The sequence below is a fragment of the Salvelinus namaycush genome, chromosome 24 (genome assembly GCF_016432855.1).
Source record: "Salvelinus namaycush isolate Seneca chromosome 24, SaNama_1.0, whole genome shotgun sequence".
In the NCBI taxonomy this organism is placed as follows: Eukaryota; Metazoa; Chordata; class Actinopteri; order Salmoniformes; family Salmonidae; genus Salvelinus; species Salvelinus namaycush.
This window is the reverse complement of record NC_052330.1, coordinates 5,471,839-5,486,602: the sequence shown is the minus strand read 5'-3', so window position 1 is coordinate 5,486,602 and position 14,764 is coordinate 5,471,839. Positions and strand designations below refer to the sequence as shown.

Sequence of the window (14,764 nt, the reverse complement as noted above, 5' to 3'; positions counted from 1 at the left end):
GCTGGTTTTCAAGAACAAATATTTTTGCCGAAACTAGAAGTCCGACTTTTAACAATCGGTTATAGTTGCGGAACAACTGAATGTTTTGCTCCATGGTCACCGTACCAATTTTGTTACATTGCTGCTATCAACTTTGTTAAATTGTTGCCTGCCTTTGGTATTCGGAAACAACTCAATTAGTGGGCTTTTGGAGAGATTATCCCGATACAACAAATACTGTGGAAACAGTTTTTTTGACCAGTGTATGGATTTTTTCTTTTTTTACATGTTCCACCCATAAATACCGATATGCAGATAGTCTTTTTATTTATAGTTTCTCTATTTTTAACGAATGGTGCAACAAAGCCGCCTGCGGAGGTTGTAGATCCTGAATATGGTGAGTGGAGAGAGCCTAGGCTAACTTGATTTTCAGTTAAACAGATGTCATGAGTTTATGCTACTCGAGATGGGGAATGGTCACAAACCAGACATCCCACACACATAACAGTTGCCAAAGAATACATCATAATAGTATTTTCCATATGGAAATAACATCTGAAGGAAAAAGTATTTCAGACTTTGCATGTGAGACTATATTCAACCACGTGTACACGCCAATATAGCAATTATGGCAGCAATAATAGTATAACTCCTGGGTTAACCCCCCTGGCACTTGATGTGTTATGAGAAAACTTCCACTGAGAGTTATGAGAGAACTGTTCTGATAGAATCGAATAAAACGGAATAGTTTTAGGTTGAATAGGTTGGTATATGAACGTTCTTGTGTTGTTGGTATTTAGTCAGGAAAATGTGTCCTGTACTTATCTGTTCTGTTATCCTCTGCCTTTATTTCAGACTTCCTCAGTTCCATGCTTTCAGACTTTGAGGTGCTGCCCCTCGCCAGTCTCCAGACTCACTCGGTCCGGCGACGGGACCTCCAGACACAGACCCACGTGGAACGACATCTCAGCTTCACTGCCTTACAGAGGTAGGAACTCCACGGCTGTGTCCCTATGGGCCCTGGTCAAAAGTAGTGCACTATATAGGGACTAGGGTTCAATTGGGATGCAAATGAAATGTCAGTGCCTCAGTTGCACTAGTCACTGATCTTTTTAATGATATTTGTGTTTTACTTTCACCCTGTTTCTTACTCTGTTTATGTGTGCTAGGCATTTCAAGCTGTATCTGAGGACCAACACGGAGCTGTTCACAGAGGACTTCAGTGCCGTGTTCGTGGATAAGGATGGACAGGAGGACAGTTACGAGGTCAACAGACAGAACTTCTTCACCGGCCATGTCATAGGTAAGACGGACACCACATGGTTGGGCTCAGCAGCCACCAGATCGAGGTCCATTAAGGGGCTTTAAAGTGCTAAATTGATTATAAAAGATTGCCTACCAGTATCATCTGGACTCATCAATCTTGGACCACTTTTGAGGTCCGAAAACATTTGGCTAACATCTGATTTTGGAGTAAACTATCACTTTAACGTCTCTTAATGCCTTAGGAATTTGGCTTTGTCCCCTGTTTATATTTTGTGGTGTTTCTCAACATAGTTGTTTACTGAGTGTTGTCCATGTGAAGGGGAGGAGAACTCTAGAGTGCAGGCGCATATTGATGACAATGACTTCTCGGCACACATCCTCACTGACGGAGCAGAGTACAACATTGAGGTATGGTATCACACTATTTCAACAGCAGATTGTGATATTACAACAATATGACAATCTACTCTGAAATGTCTCAGTGTGTGTGAGGAATATTCTGTGTATAATCCACCTGAGTTTATAATCATATTAAATCATCCTTTCTGGGCAGAGCCGTGGTAACACTCCTGGCATATTTCACATATATAAATCTCCCCACCGGAGACCAGGGCTCAATCCCTGTGCCCACCCTTCCCAATGTTTCTCTCACCTGCCTGAATCCTCTTCTGATTCCCATACTGTCTAAATAAAGTGTCAAAATACCCCAAATCTTATTTTTTTTGACTCCCTGTCCTTCCTCAGCCCCTGTGGAGGTTTACGTCGGCGCCCCCCGATGGCCGTTTGCTGGTATACCGTCCTGAGCACATAAGGAACATCAGCCGACTGGCCTCGCCCAAGGTCTGTGGCTACGTGAAGGCTGACTCCAATGACCTGCTGCCTGAGAGTATGAGATCAGCTAGACTGGAGGATGAGGAGGAAGGTAAGTGGGAGAGAGGGAAGTAGGGTGAAGACGGAGAGGGTGAGTAGGGGAGCACGAGTGAGAGGGTGAGTAGGGGAGCACGAGTGAGAGGGTGAGTAGGGGAGCACGAGGGAGTGGGGGAGTAGGGGAGCACGAGTGAGTGTGGGGGGAGTAGGATTGAACTCATAGTTGACTGCGAGAGAAGAATGTGGGGTGGAGCTTCCCCAAATAATGATCACAGTAAAATCCTGTCCCTCATAAGTCCAAACCACGTGTAGTGACCACTCCATCTAATGCAACCCAACAGTCAAACTAAACATATTCACATATCAGGCTATCCTAAAGCCCTGGTCACATTGTCAGTGTCTGTTAAATTAATAACCATACCCTCATTGCGTTATTCCGCTATTCACGCTAGCTTAAATGACTTGCCTAGTTAAATAAAATAAAAAACGTATATTTGAAGTGAGCTGTAATGGCAGACCCATGATGATGACGACGACATAGCCGCGTTCCCTGACGTTATGGTGTGAGAACCAAGTCACTCTTTACGAGAAGCACTCGGTGATCTCAGTCGCTGTTGTTAATTGTATGGCATGAGATCTTGAATCTGCCCAGTGCTCTATTTAGGGTTGTGTAGTGTAGAAAATACAAGTGGTGTGTAGTTCAGCTTGACAACGTCTCTATGGCACTGACTGGCAATGAAACATGATCTCCTCCCCACTCATCCACAGAGCCCCTGGTCAGAGAGAAGAGACAGGCCCATGACCACAGGAAGAACACCTGTCCTTTACTCTTGGTGGCTGACCATCGCTTCTTCCAAGAGATGGGCCGTGGCGAGGAGAGCACTACCCTCAACTACCTGGTGGGGGCGCTGTTCAGTAAGATGTAATGTGTGTCCCAAATGGCACTCTTGTCAAAAGTAGTGCACTACTCCCTTTGTAGTGCCCTTTCTTTTGACCAGGACCTATAGAGAAAGGGGGATACCTCGTCAGTTGTACAACAGAATGCATTCAACTGAAATGTGTCTTCCACATTTAACCCATTTAGCTCTGGTCAAAAGTAGTGCACTATAAAGGAAATAGGATGCCATTTGGGATGCAACCTATGTTGTGTGGGTTGGAACCCATGTTGTCTATGTTGTGTGGGTTGGAACCTATGTTGTCTATGTTGTGTGGGTTGGAACCTATGTTGTCTATGTTGTGTGGGTTGGAACCTATGTTGTGTGGGTTGGAACCTATGTTGTGTGGGTTGGAACCTATGTTGTGTGGGTTGGAACCTATGTTGTGTGGGTTGGAACCTATGTTGTCTATGTTGTGTGGGTTGGAACCTATGTTGTGTGGGTTGGAACCTATGTTGTGTGGGTTGGAACCTATGTTGTGTGGGTTGGAACCTATGTTGTGTGGGTTGGAACCTATGTTGTCTATGTTGTGTGGGTTGGAACCTATGTTGTGTGGGTTGGAACCTATGTTGTGTGGGTTGGAACCTATGTTGTGTGGGTTGGAACCTATGTTGTGTGGGTTGGAACCTATGTTGTGTGGGTTGGAACCTATGTTGTGTGGGTTGGTCTTTGGCTTGATGGTTGTCTGTGAAAAACACCACATACCTTTCTCCCTGTTTTGATTGGTCGGTCAGATCGAGCTGATTGACCGTGTGGATGACATCTACAGGTCGACGTCGTGGGATGACGAGTATAAAGGATACGGGGTTCAGATCCAACAGGTGAGTTAGCTGAGACAGGCTGAGAATCACCCTATGATATGTTCCACTACCACCTCTCAGATCTCCCACCCCCCACCCCTTTCCCCTGTTTTATTTCTTAAGGAGAATGGAGCCTCGTCCTCCTTCTGTATTTTCTGTTTATTTAGACAGTTTCTATGTAGGATTCCATCTCATGACGCTCCGTTGCCATGCTGCCGGAACAGATGATCACTGCTCTTTTTTTACCATGAGGTGGGATTGATGATAGATTCTTCCTTCCCATCATTCTCAATCTCTAATCCTCAATGTAGATCATCATTGAGAAGCTCCCCACCCGCGTACCTCCAGGGGAGGCCCACTTCAACATGAGGGGAAGTCCCGTCGAGGGCAAGGATGTCTGGGACGTGAAGAAGCTTTTGGAGGTGAGCAGCATGTGTAATCATCTGAGTAATGACATCATAGTAGTCGTATACTGTATGATAATAGGCCATAGTATTCCCTCTTTGTTCTCATCGCAGCAATTCAGTGTGGACATAGCAGACAACGCGTCCAAGGTGTGTCTGGCTCACCTGTTCACCTACCAGGACTTTGACGAGGGGACCCTGGGCCTGGCCTACGTGGCCCCCTCCAGACAGGGCATCCCTGGGGGCCTCTGCTCAGAGAGTAAGTCTGCGTCCCAAATAGCACCCTGTTCCCTATGTAGTGTACTACTTTTGAGCAAGTCCCTTGTCCTAAATGGCACCCTATTCTCCCAGGCCCATAAGGCACTGGTCCAAAGTAGTGCACTATATAGGGAATAAGGTTCCATTTTGGGACAGATAATAAGCCTCCCGTCAACAACAGTCAACACATTAACCTTGACCACAATTCTGACATTGGTAAACTGATATTGGAAAATGTTTGCCTTCTCTGTCATCAGAGTGCCCTCCGTCTTCGCCTGAGACGAGAGCTATTTATCTCAACACAGGGCTCACCAGCACTAAGAACTATGGGAAAACTATTCTGACCAAGGTGGGTTTATGAGACTCTTTGGGCTGGTATCCCAGACACAGAATAAACTTAGACCTGGACAAAAAAACTATTCTCCATTGGGCATGCTTTTTAGTCCAGGACTAGGCTTAATCTGCGACTTTAAAAAAGAGGCTTAGAATTTGGAACATCCAAATGTACACAAAGGCAATACTTATTATTCTGTCTGGAATAGGCACCATCATATTTCACTAATATGACCTTTCCTTATGGTTTGCCCTCAGGAGGCAGACCTGGTGACGACTCACGAGCTGGGCCATAACTTTGGGGCAGAGCACGACCCTGATAACATCCCCTACTGTGCTCCCAGGGAAGACCAGGGGGGCAAATACGTCATGTACCCCATCGCTGTGAGCGGAGACCACGTCAACAACAAGGTTCAAATACCCTCCTTTTCCCCCACTCGACAAACCAAACATCAATCTCAAGCAAACCTTAAGTCTTCATTACACCAAGAAGGATTATGGATGTGTCCGAAAACGGCACCCTAGGCCATAGCGCTCTGGTCAGAAGTAGTGCGCAAAGGAGGAAATAGGGTGCCAGTTTTGGACACGGCTCATGACCTTGTTTTGTATCCCCAGCTTTTCTCCAACTGCAGTAAGATCTCCATTGTGAAGCGTCTGAGGAACAAGGCTCCAGTGTGCTTCAGGGAGAGGAACAGTAACGTGTGTGGGAACAGCAGGGTGGAACAGGGCGAGGAGTGTGACCCGGGACTGCTGCACATCAACGATGACCGCTGCTGTACCTCCGACTGCAAGCTCCGCCCCACAGCCAAGTGCAGGTGAGCCCTCTCTGGAACCACCAAACCCCGGATACCTGCACACCACACCCACTTAGGTTCTAGGAATGTTATAAAGAATGAATCTTCTCTCTGTGATATCACCCTGTATTACCATGACCGATCTCTCTCTCTGTCTCTCTGTCTCTCTGTCTGTCTCTGTCTCTGTCTCTCTCTCTGTCTCTCTCTGTCTGTCTCTCTCTCTCTCTCTCAGGGTGATATCACAGAGAAGATTCATTCTTTATAACATTCATACAACATTCTTACAACATATCATAAACGACCACCAAATGTTGTCAGAACCCTACCTCTGTTCCTAGAACCTCTCTCTCTCGGTGTAGTGACATGAACAGTGCATGCTGTAAGCAGTGCCAGTATGAGAGGGAGGGCAAGGTGTGCCAGGAGCCCATCAGTGCCACCTGTAAGGGCAGGTCCTACTGCACAGGTAAGTTGATATCACCTGATATCCCCCAGAAAGGGAGCCCCTCCACATTTCTATGTCCTTTTAGGAACAATGACAATGTCATATTTTTGTTCCCAGGCAACAGTAGTGAGTGTCCGTCTCCTGAGAACGCCCCTGACGAGACCGTGTGTTTGGACAACGGAGAGTGTCTGGACGGTGTGTGTATCCCTTTCTGTGAGGCCGTCAAGAACCTGCAGTCCTGCGCCTGCAATGGTACGCTCCCCTCACCACCCCTCCTTTAAAGGCTGTAGTGGACTAATCCAACCTCAAGACATAATATCATATCATATGCCATTAAGCAGTTATTTCTGCATTGAATTTTGTATGGGTTGCCTCAGCGGGAATTGTACCCACGATCCTGACATTACAAGCGCCATGCTCTACCAACTGAGCCACATAGAACCTGTATACGCTAAGTGTTCTGCTTTATTAAAGATGCCTTTTACTTATAATACGAATACATAAAAATAAAAAAATTACAGTAAAATTCCCCTTTAAAAGATACTACAGTGTGTTGTTCTTCCTACCCTCTCTAGAAACCAACTCGTCATGTAAAGTGTGCTGTCGAAGCACCAGTGGAGTGTGCGCCCCATTCCAGGACGACGGAGGGGACTACATCTACCTCCGCAAGGGAAAACCCTGCACCGTGGGCTTCTGTGACGGAGCAGTAAGTGACACCTGACCTCTGACCCTTACCCTCTAGTGCAGTGGTTCCCAAACTTTTTATAGTCCCGTACCCTTTCAGACATTCAACCTCTAGCTGCTGACCCCCTCTAGCACCAGGGTCAGCGCACTCTCAATTGTTGTTTATTGCCATCATTGTAAGCCTGCCACACGCACACTATACGATACATTCATTAAACATAAGAATGAGTGTGAGTTTTTGTCACAACCCGGCTCATGGGAAGTGACAAAGAGTTCTTATAGGACCAGGGCACAAATAATATAATAATAATAATCAATAATTTTGTTCTTTATTAAACCATCTTACATATAAAACCTTATTTGAGAAATGAATGCTATTCCATGTGAGAAATTGCCAAGAAACGGAAGATCTCGTACTGTGTACTACTCCCTTCACAGAATAGCGCAGAACTGGCCATTGGAACACAAGAGTGATGGTTGCTGATAATGGGCCTCTGTACACTGATGTAGATATTCCATTAAAAAATAGCAGTTTCCAGCTACAAGAGTCATTTACAACATGAACAATGTCTACACTGCATTTCTGATCAATTTGAAGTTATTTTAATGGACAAAAAAGTGCTTTTCATTCAAAAACAAGGACATTTCTAAGTGGCCCCAAACTTTTGAACGGTAGTGTAAGGGAACCCCAAATCAATGTAGTTCTCATCATATTTGCACCTCTTCGATGGTCCAATGTCCCTGTCTGTTGTTCGGTGTTTCCCGGGTAAGGGGGCAGTAGCTCTTCGGCTGCATCAGATTCACAACTGTCAGTGTCCATGCTAGCTGGGCTAACAACAAATGTAGAATTACTGATGCTAGCATTGGATGTGCTCGTGGAAGCAGAACAACTTGTGTTGTCGACAGGTGCAGGTGTAGTACTGTGTAGTACTGCTGGTAGTGTCCGTTTATCAATTGAATTGTTTGCATAATTGCTAATCCCCTTATTATTTAAAAAAAAAATGGAGATACTTTCCCCCCATACCCTACCATCCCTTCCCTAATTGGAGTAAATTAACGGACAACAATACTTTTAACGGACAACAATACTTCTATTGCTACTTACAGCTATTTCGGTCACATCTAGCAACAAGTCTTGCATGGCTGTACAGTTTTCTTTTCTGGATTGCTGTGGTCTGAGGGCCTTCTTTCTATTCTCTAGTTCTCTATTCTCTATTTCTATGGTTTTGTAACTAGTATGTGATATTTTTGTCTTATTCAGGGTAAATGTATGAAGCAAGTTCAGGATGTCATTGAGAGGCTGTGGGATTTCATTGACAAGCTGGACATCAACACGTTTCGGAAGTTTTTGGCGGACAACATCGTGGGCTCTGTGGTGGTCTTCTCGTTGGTCTTCTGGGTCCCCCTCAGCATCCTGGTTCACTGTGTGGTAGGCGTTATGTTTGTTCCTTGATGAATGACAAACTGGGGCGTAGGTTTAGCTACTTGTGATTACAAGATTCTTGAGCTAGCAAAATACATTGGTGTGTAGCCAAGCAAGGCATTAGATTCACGTTGTGTGTGTTGCATTGTGGGAACTGTAGTTTTTTTTTTCTTAACACATAATAATACATTAGATGCCCGTATTCAGACATTCTGAGTGTTGTCATCAATCACCTAATACTGTACATGTTGTTATTATATAGTACCTGTCACATGTTATTATATAGTACCCGTCACATGTTATTATCATTTTATTAGATAGTACCTGTCACATGTTATTATATAGTACATGTAACATGTTACATAGTACCTGTCACATGTTATTATATAGTACCCGTCACATGTTATTATCATTTTATTATATAGTACCCGTCACATGTTATTATATAGTACATGTAACATGTTACATAGTACCTGTCACATGTTATTATATAGTACTTGTCACATGTTATTATCATTTTATTAGATAGTACCTGTCACATGTTATTATATAGTACATGTAACATGTTACATAGTACCTGTCACATGTTATTATATAGTACTTGTCACATGTTATTATCATTTTATTAGATAGTACCTGTCACATGTTATTATATAGTACATGTAACATGTTACATAGTACCTGTCACATGTCATTATATAGTACCCGTCACATGTTATTATCATTTTATTATATAGTACCCGTCACATGTTATTATATAGTACATGTAACATGTTACATAGTACCTGTCACATTTTATTATATAGTACTTGTCACATGTTATTATCATTTTATTATATAGTACCTGTCACATGTTATTATATAGTACCGTCACATGTTATTATAATTTTATTATATAGTACCTGTCACATGTTATTATATAGTACATGTAACATGTTACATAGTACCTGTCACATGTTATTATATAGTACCTGTCACGTGTTATTATCATTTTATTATATAGTACCTGTCACATGTTATTATATAGTACATGTAACATGTTACATAGTACCTGTCACATGTTATTATATAGTACCTGTCACATGTTATTATATAGTACCTGTCATATGTTATTATATAGTACCTGTCACATGTTATTATATAGTACCTGTCACATGTTATTACATAGTACCTGTCACATGTTATTATATAGTACCTGTCACATGTTATTATATAGTACCTGTCACATGTTATTATATAGTACCCGTCACATGTTATTATCATTTTATTATATAGTACCCGTCACATGTTATTATATAGTACATGTAACATGTTACATAGTACCTGTCACATGTTATTATATAGTACCTGTCACGTGTTATTATCATTTTATTATATAGTACCCGTCACATGTTATTATATAGTACATGTAACATGTTACATAGTACCTGTCACATGTTATTATATAGTACCTGTCACGTGTTATTATCATTTTATTATATAGTACCTGTCACATGTTATTATATAGTACATGTAACATGTTACATAGTACCTGTCACATGTTATTATATAGTACCTGTCACGTGTTATTATCATTTTATTATATAGTACCTGTCACATGTTATTATATAGTACCCGTCACATGTTATTATATAGTACCTGTCACATGTTATTATATAGTACCTGTCACATGTTATTATCATTTTATTATATAGTACCTGTCACATGTTATTATATAGTACATGTAATATGTTACATAGTACCTGTCACATGTTATTATATAGTACCTGTCACATGTTATTATATAGTACATGTAACATGTTACATAGTACCTGTCACATGTTATTATATAGTACCTGTCACATGTTATTATATAGTACCTGTCATATGTTATTATATAGTACCCGTCACATGTTATTATCATTTTATTATATAGTACCTGTCACATGTTATTATATAGTACATGTAACATGTTACATAGTACCTGTCACATGTTATTATATAGTACCTGTCACGTGTTATTATCATTTTATTATATAGTACCTGTCACATGTTATTATATAGTACCTGTCACGTGTTATTATATAGTACCTGTCACGTGTTATTATCATTTTATTATATAGTACCTGTCACATGTTATTATATAGTACCTGTCACGTGTTATTATCATTTTATTATATAGTACCTGTCACATGTTATTATATAGTACATGTAACATGTTACATAGTACCTGTCACATGTTATTATATAGTACCCCTCACATGTTATTATCATTTTATTATATAGTACCTGTCACATGTTATTATATAGTACCCGTCACGTGTTATTATATAGTACATGTAACATAGTACCTGTCACATGTTATTATATAGTACCTGTCACGTGTTATTATCATTTTATTATATAGTACCTGTCACATGTTATTATATAGTACATGTAACATGTTACATAGTACCTGTCACATGTTATTATATAGTACCTGTCACATGTTATTATATAGTACCTGTCATATGTTATTATATAGTACCTGTCACATGTTATTATATAGTACCTGTCACATGTTATTACATAGTACCTGTCACATGTTATTATATAGTACCTGTCACATGTTATTATATAGTACCTGTCACATGTTATTATATAGTACCCGTCACATGTTATTATCATTTTATTATATAGTACCCGTCACATGTTATTATATAGTACATGTAACATGTTACATAGTACCTGTCACATGTTATTATATAGTACCTGTCACGTGTTATTATCATTTTATTATATAGTACCCGTCACATGTTATTATATAGTACATGTAACATGTTACATAGTACCTGTCACATGTTATTATATAGTACCTGTCACGTGTTATTATCATTTTATTATATAGTACCTGTCACATGTTATTATATAGTACATGTAACATGTTACATAGTACCTGTCACATGTTATTATATAGTACCTGTCACGTGTTATTATCATTTATTATATAGTACCTGTCACATGTTATTATATAGTACCCGTCACATGTTATTATATAGTACCTGTCACATGTTATTATATAGTACCTGTCACATGTTATTATCATTTTATTATATAGTACCTGTCACATGTTATTATATAGTACATGTAATATGTTACATAGTACCTGTCACATGTTATTATATAGTACCTGTCACATGTTATTATATAGTACATGTAACATGTTACATAGTACCTGTCACATGTTATTATATAGTACCTGTCACATGTTATTATATAGTACCTGTCATATGTTATTATATAGTACCCGTCACATGTTATTATCATTTTATTATATAGTACCTGTCACATGTTATTATATAGTACATGTAACATGTTACATAGTACCTGTCACATGTTATTATATAGTACCTGTCACGTGTTATTATCATTTTATTATATAGTACCTGTCACATGTTATTATATAGTACCTGTCACGTGTTATTATATAGTACCTGTCACGTGTTATTATCATTTTATTATATAGTACCTGTCACATGTTATTATATAGTACCTGTCACGTGTTATTATCATTTTATTATATAGTACCTGTCACATGTTATTATATAGTACATGTAACATGTTACATAGTACCTGTCACATGTTATTATATAGTACCCCTCACATGTTATTATCATTTTATTATATAGTACCTGTCACATGTTATTATATAGTACCCGTCACGTGTTATTATATAGTACATGTAACATAGTACCTGTCACATGTTATTATATAGTACCCGTCACATGTTATTATCATTTTATTATATAGTACCTGTCACATGTTATTATATAGTACCCGTCACATGTTATTATCATTTTATTATATAGTACCTGTCACATGTTATTATATAGTACATGTAACATGCTATATAGTACCTGTCACATGTTATTATCACATCTAACATATTTTTCCCACTTACAGGATAAAAAACTGGATCAGCAGTATGAACAGACCACCAAGTCTCTGCTTTTTCCGAGTGTAAGTATTGTTTGAGTCATATATATGTCTCACACACACACACACACACACACACACACACACACACACACACACACACACACACACACACACACACACACACACACACACACACACACAGTACAAGTCAAAAGTTTTAGAACACCTACTCATTCAAGGGTTTAATATAGAATAATAGAATAATAGAATAGAATAATAGAATAATGGTGAAGAAATCAAAACTATGAAATAACACATATGGAATCATGTAGTAACCAAAAAAGTGTTAAACAAATATATTTTTGATTCTTCAAATTAACCACCCGTTGCCTTGACAGCTTTGCACACTCTTGGCATTCTCTCAACCAGCTTCACCTGGAATGCTTTTCCAACAGTCTTGAAGGAGTTGTTGGCTGCTTTTCCTTCACTCTGCATTCCAACTCATCCCAAACCGTCTCAATTAGGTTGAGGTCAGGTGATTGTGAAGGCCAGGTCATCTGATGCAGCACTTCATCACTCTCCTTCTTGGTCAATTAGCCCTTAACACTTTTAACACTTTTTTTGATTACATGATTCCATATGTGTTATTTCATAGTTTTGAAAATAGTAAAAAATAAAGAAAAACCCTTTAATGAGTAGGTGTGTCCAAACTTTTGACCGGTACTGTATATACAAATTATACACAGTAGTCATCTTGGTTTTCTGACCCTTGGCTTTGACCCTGCTTGTGTGTCTCCAGAATGCAGAGTTTATGAGTAGTCTGGAGTCAGCCTCCGTGCGGATCTTCAAACCCCCTGCCATCTCAGCCCTGCGCTTCCAGGCCTCTGGCCCCCAGCAGACCAGCACTCCCCCCATCCAAGCCCCAACTCCAGCTCGAACCCCTGGGGCCCACGTCCCAACCTCCACTCCCAGCCCTAGCCAGAGTCCCCTGCCCCCCCTGGAGAGCCCACGGATGGCCACCATCCAGGAGGACCCCAGTATTGACTCCCACCTGGATGAAGAGGCTCTGGAGGGCGACTTTCCCATGGGGAGTTCGGCTCCACACTCCTTTGAGGATCTGACAGAGCGTGGGCCCCTGGCCCGACGCAGTGACAAGGCCCTGTCCTTCAGACTCCAGAGACAGGCCCACATCCGCATCAACAGCAAGGAGACAGAGTGCTGAGAAAGGGAGGGGAAGAGAGAGAGAGAGAGAGAGAGAGATAAAGAGGGCTCTTAACACAGAGGAGACTGAGAAAGAAAAAGGGAGAGAAAGAGACTGGAGGAGGAGAGGAGAGAGCGTGGGAGAGGATGCTCACCCAATCACCACTGAATGGCAGACCACAGAGTAAAACAAGCTGGACTTGTCTGATACTATATGTGGGCTGAGTTATATAATGTATTATAGGAAGTTGGAGAGCAGCTTCAGTTGAAAATAGGATCCACTGGGCTAAAATGAAACCGATTGAGCATTGAAAAGCTAAATTCTTCAGAACTGAAATTAGAAATCAACATAGTCAATCTTTCACAGATGAAACGATCAAGTCTAGAATTGTCTTGGTAAATTGTAGTGCCTGGCTAATTAGAAGGACCTGCGACGACCAGGTCATATTGATGATGTATTGTTTAAAACTATCCTGGGTTGCTCACTTGCACAGCCTGGCATATGAACATGTTACACCATGCCTCCGTGTATGTAGTTGAGTAGGTTGACAGTGACACTTTTGGCGCAGTTTGATATCAGGTTTTGAAAATAGGTCAACAAATACATGCTTAACACCCGTATGCATACATCACCAGCAGTACTGTGGCTATGTCTGTAATATCATTGGCCTGGTGCTAGTTAATGTACTTTGTGGCACAGCAATATAACACTAGTTTACCGCTTTGCTCTTCGTAACCATGACAACATGTAACCGGGGGGGGGGGGGGGGGGGGGGGATGAATTTATCATGAAAAAGTCTACAAAACTGTTACTAAGTATTTCATTGGTTGGCTGTAACTTATAACAAAACCAGCATAATGTTTACTTTTCAATTCTGTGAACCGTAGCCTGAACCAGTATTACTCATAGAGATAGATGGAGGACTCATTTTTGTATCTTAGCCATTGAGGCTATCTCCGTTTTGAGGGAGTCCATTTTCTTCCAGGGTCACCAGAAGCTTTCTTTCTCCAACAGGGTCACCAGAAGGGATCAGCCAATAAAGTTGGAAGTCCCGCCCAGTTTACCACATTAAACCCTGAATGTTATTAGGTAATTTGTCAAACCGGACATGTATGGTGTCTTATGCATGGAGATAGATCTGACCATTACAGAGTTGTCTGATATGCAAGATTGACAAAACTCTTAATTGTTACTCAACTCTTAATTGCTGAACGTCTTTTTGATATCATTTGTATGCTTTCATACGACAATTGTGACAATCAGCAAGATGTCTATATTTCTAGCCTCACACGAGCCATTTATATAATATAATCGCCCAATTCTGGCTTCGGCCACTATCGTACAATATCTCATCCGATGTTTGAAAATGTATTGTTGCATTAGCTACCTTTTATTTGCCATATTGTCTGGTATTTTCTGTTTCATTGTGAACTCCTGCCAGACATGATCTCACCGACCTGTTATGGGTTTAATCAAGTTTA

At 40.6% G+C, this 14,764-nt stretch overlaps 1 protein-coding gene across 1 annotated transcript; it reads left to right on the top strand.

The window, feature by feature from the left end:
- adam17b (ADAM metallopeptidase domain 17b) lies at nt 1-14,034 on the top strand. Its single transcript, XM_038962971.1, has 18 exons — nt 1-376; nt 835-967; nt 1,149-1,282; nt 1,565-1,653; nt 1,990-2,167; nt 2,881-3,011; nt 3,782-3,868; nt 4,159-4,269; nt 4,366-4,510; nt 4,767-4,858; nt 5,101-5,253; nt 5,458-5,657; nt 5,996-6,099; nt 6,196-6,330; nt 6,654-6,784; nt 8,024-8,191; nt 12,107-12,163; nt 12,882-14,034. Exons 1-18 carry the CDS (start codon nt 289-291, stop codon nt 13,302-13,304), a joined length of 2,559 nt encoding a protein of 852 aa, XP_038818899.1. The 5' UTR covers nt 1-288; the 3' UTR covers nt 13,305-14,034.
- The last annotated feature ends 730 nt before the right edge of the window (nt 14,035-14,764 follow it).

Excerpts from the sequence above, each read along its gene's own strand:
- adam17b (XM_038962971.1), top strand. The coding sequence starts at position 289 with ATGCAGATAGTCTTTTTATTTATAGTTTCTCTATTTTTAACGAATGGT. Across the intron at positions 377-834 it reads GGTTGTAGATCCTGAATATG|ACTTCCTCAGTTCCATGCTT; the intron begins GTGAGTGGAGAG and ends CCTTTATTTCAG. Across the intron at positions 5,254-5,457 it reads GAGACCACGTCAACAACAAG|CTTTTCTCCAACTGCAGTAA; the intron begins GTTCAAATACCC and ends TTGTATCCCCAG.